This window comes from Carettochelys insculpta, chromosome 12 (genome assembly GCF_033958435.1).
Source record: "Carettochelys insculpta isolate YL-2023 chromosome 12, ASM3395843v1, whole genome shotgun sequence".
Taxonomy (NCBI): domain Eukaryota; kingdom Metazoa; phylum Chordata; order Testudines; family Carettochelyidae; genus Carettochelys; species Carettochelys insculpta.
This window is the reverse complement of record NC_134148.1, coordinates 8,935,887-8,957,653: the sequence shown is the minus strand read 5'-3', so window position 1 is coordinate 8,957,653 and position 21,767 is coordinate 8,935,887. Positions and strand designations below refer to the sequence as shown.

General features: G+C 41.3%; 1 protein-coding gene across 4 annotated transcripts in view; it reads left to right on the top strand.

The window, feature by feature from the left end:
* Nucleotides 1–5,187: 5,187 nt before the first annotated feature.
* Nucleotides 5,188–21,767, top strand: part of IREB2 (iron responsive element binding protein 2) — a 37,874-nt gene continuing 21,294 nt past the window's right edge. The window contains exons 1-7 of one of the 4 annotated variants that reach the window (XM_075007096.1): nt 5,188–5,249; nt 7,113–7,202; nt 11,274–11,439; nt 12,817–12,954; nt 15,164–15,379; nt 17,409–17,478; nt 20,058–20,241. In XM_075007096.1, coding sequence (XP_074863197.1) covers nt 5,231–5,249; nt 7,113–7,202; nt 11,274–11,439; nt 12,817–12,954; nt 15,164–15,379; nt 17,409–17,478; nt 20,058–20,241 — 883 coding nt within the window. In that variant the 5' untranslated portion in view covers nt 5,188–5,230. Of the gene's footprint in view, nt 5,250–6,194; nt 6,310–7,112; nt 7,203–11,273; nt 11,440–12,816; nt 12,955–15,163; nt 15,380–17,408; nt 17,479–20,057; nt 20,242–21,767 lie in introns of those variants that run through there. The other 3 variants (XM_075007098.1, XM_075007095.1, XM_075007097.1) reach the window with 3 other exon arrangements.

Genomic DNA, 21,767 nt, shown 5'->3' with positions numbered 1-21,767 from the left:
CTGGTAGGCTTACTGTGATTTTCCATAAAGTATACTGTGGATGCATTAACATCATATGATGAAGGTTCTGTTTTACTACAATTGGACCTATATAACTAACATCAGGTCTTGGGATTATTAAGACTGGCACATTTAATTTAGAACCAAACACTCCCACGATAGTCCAAGTTCCAGAATCATTAACTGTTAATGAAGAGTTGAACCATCTCAAACAACTAGTTTTGTTAACAAGAGGGGTCCTTTCGAGGCATAAACTGTTTACACTGCCAGATCCATTACACCAATGGAGAGAGTTGATTGTACAATTAAGATCGATAAAGAATGTCCGAGAAGGAGAGTGTATCCTCATCATCTGAGATGGGACATAAAATTGCCCAGTAGAATACACTGCAAGAGTTACCTTCCCCTCCTTTGTATGATGTTCTAGATTAGAAGTGATGCACAAACACAAGCAGACTTTTTGTGCATATACCTCTATGTGTCCAGTTATTCTTGTGCTCAAAAGGTTCCAACTGCAAGTTCCTGAGACTTTAGCAACTTTCCCCAGTGGGAGCATATCTCTGGTCCACATTTCCCATTTATAAGCCAGTACCATGTTAGCCTGCAGCAGCAACGAAGGGTCCTGTGGCACCTTATAGACTAACAGAAAAGTTTAGAGCATGAGCTTTCGTGAGTTAACTCACTTCTTCAGATGCTGGTCCTGGAAATCTGCAAGGCCAGGTATAAATAGGCCAGAGCAAGGCTGGGGATAATGAGGTTAGCTCAGTCAGGAAGGCTGAGTTGTATTGTCATCAGTAGATCTGGAGGTGTGAACTCCAAGAGAGGGGAAGCTGCTTGTGTATTTAGCCAGCCATTCAGTCTTTGTTCAATCCTGAGCTGAGGGTATTGAACCTCCCAGCACTTCAATCTCCCAGGACACACAGTAGCAGATTTAAAAGTAGCTATCCTGCAGCAAAGAAATTTCAAGAACAGACTCCAAAGAGAAATTGCTGAGCTACAATTCATTTGCAAATTCAATACCCTCAGCTCAGGATTAAACAAAGACTGTGAATGGCTGGCTAAATACAAAAGCAGCTTCCCCTCTCTTGGAGTTCACACCTCCAGATCTACTGATGACAATACAACTCAGCCTGCCTGCCTGAGCTAACCTTGTTATCCCCAGCCTTGCTCTGGCCTATTTATACCTGGCCTTGCAGATTTCCAGGACCAGCATCTGAAGAAGTGAGTTAACTCACGAAAGCCCATGCTCTAAAATTTTCTGTTAGTCTATAAGGCGCCACAGGACCCTTCGTTGCTGCTACAGATCCAGACTAACACGGCTACCCCTCTGATACTTGACAACATGTTAGCCCGGTGGCCTAGTTCCTCCTTCCACTGAAGGATGCAATTACCCAGGCTCTCGTAGGCAAAAATGGAGACAGGACCCTCTGTGTCCTCATTTTTGGGCTGATAAAGTATATTTTTCCCACTTATCTTGTTCAGTTGTATACCTCTTGATCCTGGCATTGGATAATAGCACATAAGTAACTATTGCCCTTGTTTACAGTAATTGAGGTGCAGATATACATGCACATCTCCCAGAATGGGAAGGGACCTTTAGAGGTCATCTAGTCCAGTTCCCTACCCTCTTAGGAGTGCCAAGTACCTTCTCTGGCATCTATTTGCCCCAATCCCTAAATAACCTTCTCAGGGCTTGAGCTCACAACCCCACATTTAGCAGACCACTAGCTCAAGCTGTTGAGCTATCCCTCCCCCCATTTTGATAAACAACTTTGAACTATATATACAACAATACATTAAATTAATATGGTGATGAGAGTTTCACATGCTCTAGAAGAGATGGAAACAAAGGGACAATTAAATCTTAAATCATGATGTTTTTAATTACCTTTCCATTCCCCCACTTGACTTGAGTGGAATGATTTATGACAAGTCCTTTTCCCCTTCTTACTGATAAGCTCTACTTTAGCTCAGTGGTTTGAGCATTGGCCTGCTAAAGCCAGAGTTGTGAGTTCAATGCTTAAGGGGGCCATTTAGGGACCTGGGGCAAGATTTAAAAAAAAAAAACAAAAAAACGGATGGTGTTTGGTCCTGCCAAGGGGGTAGGTGACTGAACTTGATGACCTCCCAAGCTTCCTTCCAGTTCTAGGAATCATAGAACAATAGAGCTGGAAGAGACCTAAAAAAGCCATGGAGTCCAGCCCCCTGCTCTAAGCAGGACCAAACCCATCAGATCAGCCCCACCAGGGCTTTGTCGAGGCAAGACTTAAACACCTCCAGGGATGGAGACTCCACTACTTCCCTGGGTAGGAGATGTGTGTGTAGATGGACTAGCTTTGCTCACAATCCAGACACAGGCCTAAAGGAATGTTCCTTTATGGAAAAATATTTATATAATACCTAACCTCCTGTTTCCCATTCTTTTGGTCTGAATGACTCATTTAGCCTCTTGCCCGTTGCCCTGATATGTGTTTTAAGGCATATGGCTACTTGATACTGAATTTTACTTACATTATCAATGATATCTCAAATCCATTGATCAATATGTAGTCTGGGATGAAAACTGTGTGAGGGAACACCTCCTATCCATCAATGCTCAGGCAACCTCATTGGCCTACCTGTCATTGCTTCATGGGGTGTATAACCAATTGAAGCTATGGCAGACCTTAGAGCCATTAGTACTAATGGGAGCTTTTGGTCCCAATTTTTTTCCTTGATTATTAATTACTTTCCAGAGAGCTGGTATCCTCTGCACCATTTGGTTCTGTGCTCTTTTTCTGAGGGGGAAATGACAGAGCATCTAGGATCCATTTTAGAAAATGGATTCTAGCAAGGACTCCATCTTGAAGTGACCCTGTTGCTAACAAAACTTACTTAAAACAAAACTCTAAATTTGTCTCCAGCAAGACCATCCAAAAGAGCCAGGGGCGTTGGTGGTCAGGGAGTATACATAAAAGCTGGGTGGTGTTGGTTTGTGAAGGGCTAGACATAGCAAAAGAAGATCATGATGTACATTAACTGCACTATATGCTGTGCTAGGGCTTTTTAGGACCTTCAGTGGAAACCCCAATGAGAGCAAATGATAATCTGCTTTCCTTTTCCTGAATTTTGTCTGAGGCACAGAGGACAGGCACTTGTGTAGAGGTATAATTTACACTTGCTATCCCAGGAAAACACATCTGTCTCAATCTTTTCTAATTGGACAAATGTTTGACTTTGGTTATCATGCAGCTGAGGGGCGGACAACTTACCTATATGCTTCTCGCTTCTATTCTGCGCACACAACTAGATCCATTGTTTACAGTCAAGCCCTTAGGTACAACCGCATTTGCTCTGATCCTACTGACAGAGACTGAAAACTACAAGATCTCTACCAAATATTCATAAATCTGAGTTACCCACCAGGAGAAATAGAAAAACAAATCAACAGGGCCAGACAAATACCCAGAGACCAGCTACTCTAAGATAGACCAAAAAACACCAATAACAGAACACCACTGGTCATTGCCTACAGCCCCCAACTCAAACCACTGCAACGCATTATTAAAGACCTACAACCTATCCTTAATCAGCATGCCACACTCTTGATGGCCCTGGGTGACAGGCCTGTTCTCTCCTGCAAACAACCTCTCAACCGTATGAGGATTCTCACCAACAACCATAGACTATACCACAAGAATACCAATCCTGGAACTTTTCCTTGCAACAAGCCCCATTGCCAATGTTGTCCACATATCTATTCTAGAGATACCATCACTGGAGCAAACCAGGTTACTCACAGAATCACGGGCACATTCTCATGTTCCTCAACTAACATCATATATGCCATCATCTGCCAACAATGCCCAGATGCTTTGTATATTGGACAGACTTCAAACTCTCTTAGACAAAGAATTAAAGGGCATAAAACAGACATAAAAACACTCCTGATTCACAAACCTGTCAGCCAGCACTTTAATGGAGTGGGCCATTCTGCTTATGACCTGAATGTCTGTGTTTTACTGAAAAGGAACTTTAACAGCCATTTAGAAAGAGAGGTTGTTAAACTCTTTTATATTCAAATTTGACACATTAACACGTGGTTTGAACCAGGATGGCAATTATCTGTTTCATTATAAGGACTCTTTTACATACTTTGCTTTACCTAATTCTTGACTTCCCATCCCTCCTTATGCCCCTCTGCTCTCTCATTTGCTCACCTTGATAATAATTTTTCTGATTTGTCAACCTTGATTACTATTTTTGGTTCTCTGTGCCTTAGATATTGAGTCTGTTCTGGTACGGCTATGATCTGAAAAAGTGGGTCTGTCCCACAAAAGCTCATCACCTAATAAATTATTTGGTTAGTTTTAAAGTGCTCCTGGACTGTTTTGTTTGTTTGTTTTGATAGCTTTGTAAGAAGCTCCTCTTCAGTCTGAATCCCCTTTCTTCCTGGCCTTACAAGTACCCCCTCACACTAGTAAATGTTCATTGACTTGATTTCAAGTTGACTGTTGCTTGACGAAAACTCCTCTTCTCTGCTGTTACTTAATTATAGCATGAATTCCATTTTATTCTAGTCTCTCTTCAGTCACTTCAGCTTGGCTTTGAGAACAACTCACGCATCTGATGAAGCAGGTCTTTGCCCACGAAAGCTTATGCTCCAAAACATGTTAGCTCATAAAGGTGCCACAAGACTTTTTGTTGTTCTCGAAGCTACAGACTAACACGGCTACCTCTCTGATACATATTCAGCGTGGCTCGGGAGGACGAACTCATCCCCTACTAAACAGAACTGGCTCGTAACTGACGAGGTGTAAGAAGCAGATACCCCGAGCTCAGGACAGCCCCGGGAACCTTGAGATCAGTACGAGCTCCAACCCCTCCCAGCATAATAGCGCTCGGAGCCGCTCAGCCCTATCCGTCTGAGGCCTCCCACGTTCGAGGAGAGCCCACCAATGAAGACAGCCTACACCTCGCCTACTTCCACCCCCGTCCACTCCTGTTATGAGCCCGGAACTATCGCGAGAGCGGCCATACTTGTCTGCAGCTCTCCCTTCCGCGAGGCCCCCGCTGGTTTTTCCTTATCGCCAGGAGCCAAGATGTCGCGCGAGCTGTGAGAGCTAATCAGACTGTCCGAGAGGCCAGAATTCACACCTTACTCTCGCGAGGTTTACTGCTGGCTCCGCCCCACGCCCCGAGGTTTCCTCCTTGGACCCCTCCCCTCGCAGAGTTAATATGGTGGCCAGCGATGGACCCTACCAGGCCAGGTCAGTGCAAGGCTGGGGGAATTCTCCGGTCCGCTGTGTTCACCCCCTTTCACTCGTACTTAGCGACTGTTCCCGGCTTGGCGCCGCGACCGCAACTGACAGAATCTCGTCTGGTCTCTGCCAGCAGCTCCGCTTCGGAGGCCGTCGTTGCCCGCTCTTTGGGCCGTCTCCATGGCCTGCCGCCCTCTGCTTAGCCCCTTTCCGCTCGCGCCGGCATCTCCTGCAGGGCCGGGCCGGGTGGGGGCTCGTTTCGGCGCGGCGGGCGGGGCCCGGCCCCGGGCAGTGTGGGTAACCCTGAGCGGTACCGCCTGCGGCTGCTCCCTCGCGCTTGACTACGCTTCGTGCAATGCTAACGGCGTTGTGGGTAGCGCCCGCGTTCTTTGCCGGTACCCCTGGGGTACGCCTCGAGCACAGGACAAGCGGGGGATTCCACGGTGCTGCGAGCTGCGGGCTGCTCTCTCTGCCCCGTCCCTAGCGTAGCCGATTCCCACAAAACAGCTCTTTCGTTTGTGTGTGTTGCTGATGCGTGGGGAGGCGGTAGAGCCCCACCCAACACGAAGTATTGGGCCCCGAGTTTGTCTGTACAGGTTATTGTGTGACTCGAGTGTCTCAGTCCTTATTGGACTCTTCTCGAGTCATTCGTGAGAACTGGGCTGAAAGCAATGGATCTCGTGCTTATACTCTGTTTGGGTATCCTTGACAATAGATAGGCATGGAGAAGACAAGGCTTTGTTTTTAACCTTTAGTTCAAAAGCATGTCACTTAGATAACTGAGTCTCATACATTTCCTTGTTTCAGAAGGCTAAAGATCTGGTTTATGCTGTCACTACAGTACAGGTCTTGTTATCCTGAAAGCCTGGTTAACTAGCAAGTGCCTGGGCCGGTGGGCATTGGGCCAGTACATACAAGCAGCTGCTTATTGGTAACACAAGGAGCAGATAGAAACATCAAACCAGGAGCCCAGCTGGGGCTGGCAGCCCCAGTCAAGTGGGCAGGCACCAGCGAGGAGCCTGGCTGGTGCCAGTACTAGCAGGGATGGCAAACCAAGCAGGGTGGGCAGGTAGGCATCCTGAGCTGGAGTAACCAGCACATTTCATTAACCAGCAGTCCACATTCCCCATGCATGCCAGATAATACAACTTCTACTGCATTTATTAAGATGTCTCACTTTAACTATTTTTGAATAATTATACATCTCGCACAATATCTCACTCCCTTTTTAAATTAGTATTTCCACTTCCTTCACTTTTGATTGACCACTTCCGATTCCTCTTTAAGTTCTTTATCTTGTAAACACATATAGCATGTGAGTAGCATTCTGGTAAATGTAACTCGAGCACGTATGCAGTGCAGAGTTAGGGCCTGGATTGTCAGCTGCTAGCACCTGTCATCGTCATAATTTTTTTTTAATGATATCAATTCTAAACAGCCTTTCTATTATCTGTAGATATTTGTGTGGCCCCTGTTACCATAGTACGTAACAGTCTTATGAACTTATCCTCACAACTCTGTTGAGAGGAACTACTGTTATGTTACTACCATTTTGTAGATGATGAATTGAGGCGCAGAGACTGTGTCCTATTTTTAATAGTATTTAAGTCCCACTACATACTTGCTAAGAGTCCTAGGTGTCTAACTCACATTGAATACCTGATTCCCAAAGAGGTTTGAAAATCCCACTAGGTACCTCTCTATATCTGTATGTGCTTAAATATCTGGCCCTCAGTCATTTGTCCAAGATCACACGGGGACATCTGTGATGAAACAGGTTATAGAACTGTATTCTCTTGAGCCCTAGGCTGTTCCCTGAACCACCATACTGTTCTTTCTTTCCATTTCATAATTTGCTGCATTATTTTTCAGAATGCCCATTCCAGTACTTAATTGAAACATTAAATGACAATCCGGAAAAGAAGTTCTACAATGTCGCTAAACTGGGAGGCACCAAGTATGGTAATACTACTGTTTAATAGCTTTTTGCTACTGTGGTTCCGCTAGTAAATACGTACCACGTATGTGATGCGGGAAAAATGGCTGTGTTGTTTTTTGTAAGTTTGTTTGAAAGCATGTAATTTTACCCTAAACGCATTTGTTTTATGAAGTTGAATAATAGCTTGCTTTGAGATTAAAATCCTTCACAAAACCTTTCTACTATGGGAACAGTGAAAGATGCTTCTTGATCTTTTACTGAATGCTTTCAAAATAGTCAAACCATTTCCATGACAGAAAGTCACTGCTTCTGTTCTGGAATTATTCACAAACAGCGGTGACAACAACACAAAATCTTTGTTACCTCCCTTGCAAATAAATGTACTGAAGGGAATTCATGGTGATCACTCACATGCAGAGGAATTATTCATCAATGATCTATTTACTCTGACAATCTGTTTTTTCTTTGAGAGTTCCCTTATGTAACAGTTCAGGGCCAAATGCATTTCCCCAACTGGTCCAGCAAGGGTACTTGCTGTCAGGTTTCTGGTTCCCTCCCTGTTGTCTTTCATGGGTGGAGATCTATTTATTTCTATTTTATTGCTGACTGGATATTTCCTGGCTGAACAGTTCCCTGATTATACTAGAACTCATCAGCAAACTCACCGTGGGCTTTACCTTTTTCTTTAGATGGTTAATGTGCAGTTAGCACACAGTACGCTGTATGCAAGCATATTTATTCTTTGGGTTATTACACATAAAACATTAAAGAAATTAAATAACCTATTTATGTGCTAGTAAATTTGCCAGAGATTAGCCCAGGTGTCTTTAGTATGGCCTCTGGCAAGAGAGTCCTTCAGCATTGCTCCAAAGAGGTTTCTTTTGTGGTCACAAGTTCATACTAGCTTTAGCTCAAAACTAGCACACTCAGGAAACATTTAGGTTCTTTTTATACAGGTTGGAGGTCTTTCAACTGAAGTTTTCAGAAGCAGGTAGTCTGTAGATAATTGTTTTCTCTCCTCAAGGCTTAGTTTCATGAGGATGGATCCTGTAGTGGGTGATGTGCATCACACTGAAGTATTTTGTAGGAAATCCATTTCACATTTATTTTTCCAAAAAGTCCTTAACATCTCCTAATATCTCCCAGGGATCCTTCTGTCTTCTATAGAAGTTCCAGAGAATTCCGTGATAGTTCACATTCATTATTTTCAATACAGCTCTTAAAGGTGTTAAATGTAGTTCAGTAAGGTTCGTGAAAATGATTGAACTAGCTAGAGCCAGGCTATCACTCTTCAAATACACCTTTAGCCTGACCTGCAGTTGCTTCCTCTGTAGCTGTAGTCACAGGCTGATTCCTCTGAGAAGTAGAGAATTATGGGTGCATCTTGGGTGTCCTGTGTTGGGATAGCTTGGTGGTTTGAGCAGTAGCCTGCTAAACCCAGGGTTGTGAGTTCAGCCCTTGAAGGGGCCATTTAGGGATCTGGGGTAAAATAGATTTAAAGTATTTAAAAAAAAAAGATGGTGCTTAGCCCTGCCAAGAGGGCAGGGGACTGGACTAGATGACCTTCCTAGGTTCCCTGCATTTCTGTGAGATGTGTGGAGGGAACTTTGAGAGGAGTGAGCTTAATTCAAGAGCCTTGGCTGCTGGCCACTTTCCTAAAGACTACTTCTGTTCAGGATGACTATTGCTGTTAATAAGAAATTGCAAAAGAGATGAGGCTGTCCTATATCTATCCTCTTCAGCAATTCCAGACCATGGCAAAATATGTTGCTTATTAACTTTTGTTAGATAGGGCATACAGAGGACTCAGTTCAACTGTACTGCATGCAGGTTTTTGTGAAACAAACCAGTGTTTCACCACAGCAAATGTTTTACTGTGTAAATAACACATGCGTTCATTTTAATGTCTAAAAATCAACCTGTTTGGCCCGTCTCCCTGGATGCATAATTGGAAATATAAAAATACATTTACACAATGCAAGTACAATACAGAATATTATTGATCAGTTACAACTTGAAATGGACTGCCACATAAACTTTAAGTAAAAGTTGCCTCCATCATGATCTCAGGCATATCAAAATTCTGAGTAAATAGAGAAGTTGAAATTACTTCTTAGGACTTTTTTGGGAGGTGTGATTATACGTAGATGCTCAGTGCACTCTAGCTGCTGTTTTAAAATGGATGTTTCATTTAAATCATTAAATATGTTTAGGAACAGTAAGTCAGGTACTTTGTTTTGGTTTGAAGTTTAAATATAATACAATTTCAGTCCTTGGGAAAAAAAAAATGCTTTGGAAAGCTGTGAGGAGCAACACAAATCACTGGTGCTCTTTAGGGCCAAAGGATTATGTAAATAGAGACTGTAGCGCAGAGGAGTGGCTCTCTCCAACAGTCAGAGTACAGTCAAGAGAGGGCAAAAGCAAATATGGATGGCCTTCAAAGTTATGAAACATGCATTAGCAAAAGACTTATGAAAGGTAGACCTTCAAAGCAGGGCCCTGAGACAGTATTCTGGTAGGAATCCTTGCACCTGCATGTGATCAGGTCATGCGTCCTGGATCTACTTTGTGACTGCTTACTCTCTCCTGCAATTTAAACATTCAGTTGATTTCTTTGGTTCCAAATTTCTGTAGAGTCTGGTTGTCTTGATGTTTAAGTGGGAGCAGAAGTATGAAATTCTGCAAAAATTGTAGGTCCATGACTGAGACTGAAAACCCATTTGATTCCTGGAAAAAGCTTGAACTATGTAGCTAGAAAGGTAGTGCCTTGCCTTTGTTATTCATTAAAGAGAAGAACAGAAAAAGTCCATAGACTTGATTCTAACAGCCAAACTCATCTGTTAACATTATTCAGAGCTGAGCTTTGGTCTCTAGAGCTGAAATAATAATGCATGAACCCATTTGTCCCTTTAATGCTTCCCCTATTATTATACTTGACCACCTGAATTATTGCTGAATGGAATGATGTTTGAGTGAATGATTGCTCAGAATTTGGTGCCTAAGAGGGTTCTCTTTTATTGCCTTAAGTGGTGGTTGGTGGCCCTTTTTTTTTTTTTAAGTCTGTCTCCCCTGCATTTTCACTCCCTGAAAGCTTTTCCCATTGTTTACTTTGCTGCTATTTTAGAATAATTATTCAGATTAGGTCTAGATTTCTCTCACCTTTGGAGCCCACACTGAGATTATTTCTTGTTTTATTTTCATGTTCTATGAATACAGGCTGGCAAGAGGGGCTGCACAGAGTGACCCATATTTTGGTATTAAAGTCAGTTCTAATTCTGTCTCACAGAGTAACTAAATCAAGTGTGGGTTGGGGTGTGCAAAAGTTACCTGTATTAATAGTGATCAATGTGGTTTCATTTGTGCCACCTCATGTGTTTGCCAATGATGTCAACCTTGGCACTTCCTGTAGTTTTCTCCTACTGGAGGCTCCAAACCTTCTTGCATTCACTCTATCTATATATGTAGTATCTTTGCTTCTCTGTTCCATCAAACCACTATTCTCCTCCATTCAAATCCTTCTAGAAAAATAATTTCTGCAGTGCCTACAGTAAGTGATTAACTATTCAGTGTTTGGTTTTATATTTTTCAAACAATATCCACAAACCTCTCAAATGAGTATATGCCTAACCATATTTCTGTAGCCTTCATCCTTTTCAGCCTAACATTACTGTTTGCTACCCTCACATATTTTGGTTCATCTATAATATTGTCCTGACCCTTCAATGAGCTCTGTATGATCAGACACTTATATTGTGGTGGAGTCCCATTAACTTTGGTGGAGTTCTGTGTAGATTTGCATATGCAAAGCTTAGTGAAGGATCCAGGCCTTTTTTAAATTAAGTTTCAATCTGAACACCAAGTCTTCCTCTCTTTTGTGAAACACTGTTGCACCCTTCTGAGTGTTATAAAATAATAAGAGAACAAATGCTCATTAATTTAGTGTTACAGTGTAAATGTACTGTATTCCTGTGCACTTATGGAGTTAGAATGAGTTTCACTGCAGGGTTTGCAAATCTCTGTAGTACGGTAGAATTTAAAACATATATAGGTTAAAAATGTTTCCCTGGCTAATTTGTTTACTTTCCCATAACCAGATATTCTGCCTTATTCCATACGGGTACTGTTGGAAACTGCTGTCCGTAACTGTGATGGCTTCTTCGTAAAAAAAGAAGATGCTATGAATATTTTAGACTGGAAAACAAAACAGAACAATGTTGAAGTGCCCTTCTACCCTGCCAGAGTTCTTCTTCAAGACTTTACGTACGTGAGATATTTTCTTTGTTTTTCTCTTTTCTCAGACCTGAGAACAAAATGAGGTAGCCTTTGAAAAGTTTTGGTATTCCATTAGTGAATGAAAATTATAGTTTTTATTGGTGCGCTTTCAGTGATGTTCCTGCATTGTATTGAAATATAGCCTGTGGTTTGGCAAGTTGGCCCATGAAGGCAGATACCTGTGCCCACATGGAGCTTACCTAACTTCAGTGGGACTCCATGAGGGGGCAGGTGTCTACGCAGAGTAATTGCAGAATATAGGCCAAAGAACAAGCTTAGCGACACCTAAACAGTAGCAGGATTGTGTAATGGCGCAGTAAAATGTTTAAAAAATCTTATTTGTGCTATCCAACATCCAATCCTGCTTGTTTCATTGGTACATATTAATCAATTGAAGCCAAGGGGAGTATGCACGATAATAAGAAAAGCTGGATTTGTCCATTAGAATGTTACCTATGGATTACTGAGATCTGAGGATGTGAGGCAATTAAAAGGGTAATCCTTAAACAGCTACAAAATATTAAACTAAGCAGATTTGATTTGCCGAACTAGGCAGGTAGTTGTTTGTCAAGTAGTCATGTGCAGCAGAGAGGAATCCAGTGTACACTCCAAAGCTCCTGTCTCTGATAAGTAGAAGCTGGTCCAATAAAGGAATATTACTTCACCCAACTTGAACCTCAGAGAAGTAGCCTAGTAATATAGAAATACATGGAAGTGATTTAAGTGCTTAGTTAACAAATGAAAATAAGATTTTCATAGAATTTCAGTTTACACTAGTGTTCTTTTTCCTCTCCTTTAGTTGTGTATGTTGTCCTTGAAGAACAGCTCTTTCATCTGTGAAATGGGCGTAGCAGTACTTAACTGCTTTTGTAATGTGCTTTGGAATCCCAAAATGAATGCTGCTATAAGTGAAAAATACAAATTGCAAAGTCAAATTAGAATATGTAGCATAGGCATTCATTTGTACAACAAAGTGGTGGCGTACAGCTTGCATACATACAAGGGTGGGCATTATAGCAAGGTATCCTCCCAGTTCAGGAGTATATCAAGACAAAAGAACAAATGCCAGATATGATCAATTGGCTGAAGGATTTCACATTCTTGTTTGACATATATTCTTGAAATATGGGGGTGATTATATTTAGGATTAGGATTGTGCAGTTTTAATTTAGATATGCTTAAACAAACCCAGTGCATGAATACTTGATGTTCCTTAAAACATGTTAGACAAAGAAGAACAAACAGTCAAATAGACTGTTTTGGAGGCTGAATTAAGAACAGGTTTCCATAGCTAGCTTTATTTTAGAGAGCTGTCAATGCATCATAAAACATGGAATGTGTTATTTCTTTGGTGTCTTTTGTTAGTGGAATTCCTGCAGTGGTGGATTTTGCCGCCATGAGAGAAGCAGTGAAGAATCTTGGAGGTGATCCTAAGAAAGTTCATCCTGCCTGCCCAACTGATCTGACTGTTGACCATTCTTTGCAGATGGACTTCAGTAAATGGTAGTTAAAGTACAAATTCCTGTTTGGTTTAATGATTAAATTTGAAGAGCTGGCCAGTATTTTTAATTTTGCTTTGTTCACTCTTCCTTTGGTGAAATAGAGGTAGCCCAGGTACTGTCGTGGAGCTACTGTGTAAGAATTCACAAATGTCATACATTTGATATAGGGGCATTTGCTCTATGATTTTAAAGGATGAATTCAGGGAGGGGTCAATTGTGTATATGTAGGAAAGAAGACAATAACCTGAGGTAGCAGCCATTTTCCCACATTTCAGGGACAAAGTTAGGCCCATTTGCTTCTAACTGCTGCTCAAACCAATATTGTGCTCCATGGAGCAGTTTGTTTGGTGGGTAGGGAAATCAGATTGTGAATACATGGGAATCTGGGACAAAGGGCTTCTTGGGGGATAAGACATTCTCAGGGGGAGAGGGGAGAGAGTAGTTGTCATGGGCTATTTAGGAGCAAGAGGCTAACATAGACACACCTCTGAGGAGGAAGTCTGAAGCAGTTGGATCATCTTAAGCATCCAAGAGATGGTGAAGTTTAAACATAACTATTATAACAACATAAGAATGGTCAGATTGCATCAGACCCATTGTTCATGTAGTGCAACATCCAGTCTTTTGGTAATGGTCAATGCCAGGTGCTTCAGAGGGAATAAACAGAATAGGTAATCAAGTGATCCATCTCTTGTTGCCCATTCCCAGCTTCTGGTAGAAAAAGACTAGGAACACTTCAGTACGTGGTTTTGCATTCCTCACCATCCAGCCTAACAGCCATTGATAGAGCTATCCTCCATGAATTCACCTGGTTCTTTTTTGAACCATTTTATAGTCTTGAGTTTCATAGCATCCGATGGCAGATTTCCACAGGCTGACTGTGAATTGTGTGGCAAAAATCCTGTCTAATGCCTAAAAAAGCTGTATGGTCCCTATATTAACTTCAGGGCAGACCTCCTGCGCAGCAGACTTGCAGGTACCAAGCCCAGTTGGAACTGGTTTAAAAAAAAATAGCCAGGGCTGACAGGCTGAGTTTCAGCCACCCATTTTCCAATTTATCCAGTGTTTTGGTTATGTTGTCTGACCCCACCTGGATAATCGGGGTTCCCCTGTGTAGTTGTGAAATAGTTTATTTTGGATATTGGTTCTCCAGCAGTCCATGTCTTTACTTTACCCTTCCGTGTGTTTGGATTGTGATTAGTCAAGTCTGAAATTATCAGAAAAGCCAAGCATTGGCAAGAGATCTTAACATGCTGCTTTGTACTGATATAACCAGTTTCACCAATTCACTACTGGAAAGTCTGCAGGAGTCTGTCACTGTCTGCTGAAGTGTGATATGAGGTCCTTCCCCAGGATGTTGCATGTGCTTATTCTATCCACTAGCTGAGGAATTGTGAACTGAGCTTAGGTTCAGAGGTAGTGCCCTGTGAGGCAGTATGGTATCCTGCCACTAGACAGTGGAAGTTTATTTCTAGAGCAGCAGAAACATTGATAGCCTTATTTTTCAATGTGACAAATTATAAGCAATTGTCTTTCATGCTGTTTTGCCCCCCTGGATGTTCGTGTTAACGGTGAATGTCATGTATACCATGTTACACTCTAATTACATGTAAAATGTAAAGTTTCAAAATGTTCATGTGCAGTATTTTACATATGTACTCCTTGTTTTCTTGAGCTTGGGACATCATAACTTTATATTTTATGTAATTTTATATTTATAGTAATAAAATGTATATTGCTTGAGCCCTTAATTTAGAAATGCAATTAAAGATAAAATATCTGAACTGCTGTCTTAAGTAAACTGTAGCAAGAGACAATTCCCCAGCAGTCTAAAAAAGGCAACTGTGCTGTAGTAGAGATTAAAACAAAACACAAGCTGCAACCATTCCATGAGACAAGACTTCTTGCACATCCCTTCCTTCATACCTTGAGTAAACAAATGATCCTTGCATTGTGTTCTGTTAATAAATGTGGTGTTTGGCAGTTTATACAGTGGTTAATCTAATTCCTTTTAGAAAAAAGCTAACAAAGCTCCGTACAACCTCTTGTGCTATATTCTTTGGTTAACTAAACTAGCTCAGTGATGCTTTTTTACACTGGATTTGTAAAAAATGTTGGCCTTTTCAGTACAGTTCATCTATTTTGGGGGGTGATTTTTCAGTAGGAAATTGTTTTTATGCACTTGTTTCATTTTCTGTTTAAAATGACAGTGCAATACAGAATGCCCCGAATCCTGGAGGTGGTGACTTACAGAAGCCATTGGCAAAGCCATTTAAAGTGCAGACTCGGAAGGCACCTTGCAGAGGCCAGGCTGGCTGCAAAGAGCCATGTGATGCTGGAGAATCAAGTCAAAACTCAGGAAAATTTTCTGCGCAGATTGAGAATACCCCTATTCTCTGTCCTTTTCATCTTCAACCAGTGCCTGAGTATGAAATGCTTTTATTGCTTATCATTTGTCAGATTCTTCCTTTCTTGATGGTTGTGTATTACTGATGGGAATGCAGGCCCTTATTGTCTGCTATCTCCTACTTAAGCACTTCCTTTTAGCTTACAGTGCTTTTGGTGTAAATTTAACATGAAGCAGAACATTTGTACCATGTTATTAGGTGATACAGACTTGTCTCCCATACAATGGTACAGTTTTTAAAGTGTTGGCCTGGTGTGCAAAAGTCCATTAGCTAATTTCAGTTAGCTTTTTGGAGTTAGTTGTAAAATTTAAATGTTGCCACCAAAATATAAAAAGGTAAGCTTTCTGTACTCTGCAAAGCATGATGTAGACAGGCCTATTAGTCGTCGTCCAGAGTGTCTGTACCTGCCAACAGAGATGCTGCTCTGTGCTAAATGTACCTTTCTGCGTCTTCAGCCACTCCACCCAGAAACAGACCTGAGCATTTAGAATATCTGATACCACAGGTTTAGACTGAGGTAAAACAGGAGTTAAACTTAGCTAAAACATCCTATAAACTAGGGTCATTCATTTGGTTGATGATTCTTTTGAAATGAGCACTGGAGGCATATCTTATTTCCTTTTAAGGGCAGTGATACATAGGAAATGTGCTAAATTAGTTAATATGATAAAAGACCACACTGAAATTAGTTTAAATCTGAAAGTCCACCTTGTGTTATATTTCATTTAAACAATTTACTGAAAGTTTAACCTCCTTTATTTCATTATAAGAATTAGATATCCTCATACCAGCTAAGAAAGCAATCTGTGTCAATTCCTAGGCCACAAGTAATTTCTTAATCCAACTGTCATTGAGTTGAAATTCATTGTTGCATCTTGGCTGTATGTGTCATCACTCAGTGATCTCTTCATCTTGCCTTTTCCGAACATTCATTTATTTATAGATCCTTTTGCAGCACTTGTTCTATGATGATTACTTATCATAACCTTCACCTTTCAATGACCACCTGTTTTCTCTGATAGACCTCTGTATTTCTGTGGTGGCTGCCATATCTGGAATTTCAGAGCTATAACAGAGGAGAGCCACAATAATACAATATTTTGATTGTGTTGCAAATGTTGTTAAACATTTCTGCCCTTCTGCTTTTTCCACAAAGAAACGTTAAATGTTTCCTGCAAACTGAATGTTGCTGATATCAATATGCCCTTTTCTACCAGTGGTGGCATTCATTAAGCTTCAGTTTGAGTGATGACTATCCCTTGGAGCTTTGCAAAACAGTACATCATATAACCTTCCTCAAGTGCAGAAGAGAGAGGGGGAAGAATCATGAAGAGAAGTGCAGCCCTAAAGCATAATTTAGAAAAAAGCTTTTATTCTTGTTTCACACAAAAAAGTGCCCAGAGAAGCACTCTAGCTTTCATTCATTTATTAAAATGATGTTTTTCATTATAAACACATGAAATTTAGTCCTCTGTGTTTGTTCAGACACTGTGGTGGTGAGCATCTGTATGTAAGTAAATGAGTATAGTTCCTGGAGGACATTTGCAAATAAATTATAAAGTATCTTACTGGTGTTCTAGTCAGCAGTTAAGGGGACAGAATTGAAAATGAGCAATTCTCTTGTGAGGAATAACAGGAACACCTTATTTCATTCTCGGCATCAAATTGCTTGTGGTAACCAAGCCCCAAAGACATGTTTGAAGAAATACCTTCCTTGTTTGACAGTGCCATTATTGTAGTGCCTCACATGCTCGGAAGGTATCTTTTTCTAATGGGCATTTTTAAGATTACTTGCTTCAAGCAAACTTGGAGTTAAAAACGCTTGTTTATGCTGTGTGTGATGACAAGCCCAGTCCCTTTCTCTGCTGTCTTCAGAGGATCTTCTCCTTTCCTCACTTCCTTGTTTGGAAGAAATTGCTTTGTGTTGTTTAGTAAACCATTTGAAAGAGTTCTGCTGTATACAGCAATGAATGAACATCCCAGCAAATAAACTGAGATTTGCTTTTATCATTCAAAACAAGCTAATTAATTTTTTATTAATTTTTAGGCCTGAAACAGTGTTAAAAAACCAGGAGGTAGAATTTGGAAGAAATAGAGAGAGGCTTCAGTTTTTTAAGGTATGCCGTTTTTTTTTATATAGCCCTCATATTCTTGATTTGATATTTTTTTCAGTTTTTCAAGTGGCCTGGGGAATTTATATATCACTTTCAAAATTTCAGGTTTTCCGGTCAGAAGTTTTGAGTATATTTTCATACGGGTTGAGCCTCTCTAGTTTAGCATCCGTGGGACCTGACCAATACCGAAACAGGGTATGCCAGACCACGGGAAGTCTTGCAGCATTACCCACACTTCCATTGCTTATTGGTTTCATAGGAGACATATAGAAGTAAATTAAAGCTAAATCATAGCACAAAACCCTGACAGCGAGGACTAGTGGCTGGAAACAAACTTTATGGAACTGTGGAAAACTTAGCCACGCCCATGATAGCTGGACATCCAGCTAGCTAAAATTATGTCAGATCTGAGTGTGCTGGACTAGAGAGGTTCAACCTGTGCAGCTGGTTAGTGTGTAACATGATACAATTTTTTGGAAGAAGGCCCAAGTAATTTATGACAGGCTTTGTAGATCCCTAATTAAGGTATATGGATTTTATAAAAGAGGAAAGGTACACAGTATTAATATAAATATTAAACTAACATTAACTGGAACACCTGAATTTATGTTGATTTAAACATTTCCCAGGAGTTTATAACCCAAATACCAATACAGTAAACCCTTGATGTAATGGACTAATGGCAAAAGTCTGTTAAATCCGAATGGGTGTACTGTATGACAATGCACTGACCTTTCCAGCCCATCACTCGCTCCTGCCCTCTGCCCCCGCCTTCCTTTCTCCCCTCCTGCCCACATTCTTCCCCTCACACCTCCATCTCCCTCTCCCAACTACTGTGAGAGGAGCTGCGTGCCAGCCTGGCTTCTTCCACCTCCTGCAGCTCTTTGCGTGCTCAACGCTGCAGCTTCTCTGGCCCCGGTAGCCCCAGCCATTGCAGTGGCTCCTTCAACCTCTGCAGCTCCAGCAGTGGCAGTGGCTCTGGTGAGTCACCAGCATATGTTAAGGTGGTGTGGACGGGGTGTCAGACCACGTCTGTTGTTTCCTCATGGGGGAACGGCAGAACTCTGTCAGCAGAGTTGCCATGTTCTGTCGATTTATTGTCAACACAATGCCTTTGTAGTATGGATGCGCCGAGTTTTGTCAACAGAATGCCAGCATAATGTGCTGCTAGTGAATCAACAGACAAGATATGTAACTCTGTATGTTGCTGTCTGGCTAAGGCATTTTTTTCTGCAATACCATTAAATAGAATTAAACACAGTCAAATAAAAGGGAGAAATTAACAAGTAAGGTGCAGTTCCGCTCTGAAAAGTAATCGGGGAAAACTGGGTTTCCATGTTTCTATGCTGAGTAAAAAGATGTTTTTCTAGGTGTCAGTTTACCAATCTCAGCCAAATTTGTGAGACTCAAGCTATATTTTTTTGCCGTCTCATGAGATGTAATCAGTATGGCATTAGAAAAGGTTCAGAAAAGGGCGACTAAGATGATTAGGGGCTTGGAACGGGTCCCATATGGGGACTAGAGAGACTGGGGGCTAGAGAGACTGGGACTTTTCAGTTTGGAAAAGAGACGATTGAGGGGCGATATGATAGAGGTATATAAAATCATGAATGGTGTGGAGAAAGTGAATATAGAAAAATTATTTACCTTTTCCCATAATACAAGAACTAGGGGACACCAAATGAAATTGATGGGTAGTAGGTTCAAAACTAATAAAAGGAAATTTTTCTTCACACAGCGCACAGTCAACCTGTGGAACTCCTTGCCCGAGGAGGCTGTGAAGGCCAAGACTCTACTAGGGTTTAAAAAAGAGCTTGATAAATTTTTGCAGGTTAGGTCCATAAATGGCTATTAGCCAGGGATAAAGTATGGTGCCCTAGCCATCAGAACAAGGGCAGGAGATGGATGGCAGGAGATAAATCACTTGATCATTGTCTTCTGTTCTCCTTCTCTGGGGCACCTGGCATTGGCCACCGTCGGCAGATGGGATGCTGGGCTGGATGGACCTTTGGTCTGACCCAGTATGGCCATTCTTATGTTCTTAGTACTGAAGTTTCTGATGCACAAGTATTACCCTTAGTTATACTTGTGCTACCCTCTTGTCTCAGTTCAGTGATGTGTGATCCCGCTGCTTTCAGTAGGTTTGTGCCTAAAGTGATTAATCGTCTCACTGGAATTTTATAGATTAATTTTTGTTGGTAAATGCAAAAGAATAGAATCCTACTCATTTTCACATAGATGTGGTGATGATGTTGCAGTACTAACAGGAGGAGTTAAAACCACAGCCAGGAGTATAAAAAGATGTGTGTCTGTATACGCACAGGAAACAGATATACGGATTTTTACATAGTCATTTTTCCAGAGTACAACCATGTCTCAATGCTCAAATTGTGTATTCCATAATTTGTGTGGCCAATTATGTGAGTGAGTGAAAATACATTGTTCATATTTTTATTTATTCATTATTTGCTTAGTGATCTAAAAGGTACATATTTAGAGTTTAGCATAGCTTCTTTACAAATGCAAAAAGTCCTGGTTAATTTAAATATAACACAATGACTTTTATTTTCTCTCAAATATAGTGGAGTTCAAAGGTTTTTAGAAATGTTGCTATAATTCCACCTGGAACAGGAATGGCACATCAAGTGAACTTGGAATATTTATCAAGAGTTGTTTTTGAAGTTAAAGATTTCCTATATCCTGACAGCGTACTTGGCACAGATTCTCATACAACTATGGTAAATGGTTTGGGGATCTTGGGATGGGGTAAGTATCATACATAGTTTGTTCATATTAATTGCATTTGTAAGTTTTCTTTCTATATGAATGGAAAATAATTCGCATTTAATGCTTTCTTCTTATTGGATATTTCTGTTTCAAGCCTTAACAGCATTTCAGAACCTGAACTTTTATTTAGGGGAAACATTTTGAAGATAGTTTCATGACGTATGAATGATGGACTGACATTGTTTACAGGTCTTCTAAAAGAGACTGGAAAGAGTCTATGTAGTAAGGCTAGTTTCATTCCCAAGGTTGTAGTGGTTTACAGCCTAAAGGGTTGGGTTTTTAAGATATTATGTAGCATATAGATGAGCATTTTTATGTTGTCATTGGAAATAAATCAAGAACTGTGTATCCTAACAAGGTATTTGAAGGAAATCGTAATAATGTTGCAAATGTCTTGTTGCTGTACCTCAGTGGTGGGCAACCTGTGGGCTGCAGGCTGCATGAAGTTTATCAGAATTCTACGTGAGGTCTGCACATCCCCTCTGCTGTATACCCCATGCCTTGCCTGTGCTGGGAGCCTTGCATTTACCTACTGTTCCCCAGCCCTCCCAGCACATCTGGAGTGCTGTGAATCAGCTGATTTGTGGCATTCAAACTTGAGAGTTGAGGGGGAGAGTTGGATCGGGGTGGGGCATGAATGAGCTGGTTCACAGTGTTCTGGGAATGTTGGGAGGTAGGTGGAGGAGAAGGGATGGGGTGTGCTTGTGGGAAGGGGCCAGCTGGTGGCTTGTGGGAAGGAATGAATTGGAGGGCGGGGCCTGCAGTGAGGAGAAGGGTCCAGCAAAACCCTTCTTGGCAAAAGGAGAAGTGACTCACATTCATAGCATGGGCACATGTAAGATGCATGCTGACTTAATGCAACATTGTGAGAGCTGCGCGCTCCCTCTGCTTCTCTGTTACTTTTGCCAGCAATGTAACTTGCCCCAATAGTGGATCACTTTGGCCATGTCTACACTTGGCCAAAATTTCAAAAGGGCCGTGCTAATGGCCAAATTGGTGAATACTAATGAGGTTCTAGAATGAATATTCAGTACCTCATTAGCATGCTGCCAGCCACAGCACTTCAAAAGCGCCGCATTTCATCTACACGGGGTCCTTTCGAAAAGGGCCCCATGTAGATGAGTGTGCACAGCACTTTCATTTCAGCACCTCATTAGTATTCTCCGATTTGGCCATTAGCATGGCCCTTTTGAAATTTTGGCCAAGTGTAGACACAGCCTCTATGCTGGAAAGGCATGATACAGAAGGAGACTCAAGCACAATCTATTTAGTCTTATTCTTGGGGGTCCATTGTAAGTGCACAGGCTCAATTTCAATCTTGTGGCTCATTGAGATGGAGAGCCATTTATGGAGCCCATTTGCTACCCTAGGTTGCCTATCACTGCTGTAGTTAGATACGTGTTGGCATGATAGTGTGAGGAAACTGCATGTGTTCTCTGTATGACTAGAAAACTTCTGCCCAACACCTTTCACTATTAATTCCTTTATTTTTTTTTAAATTTTAA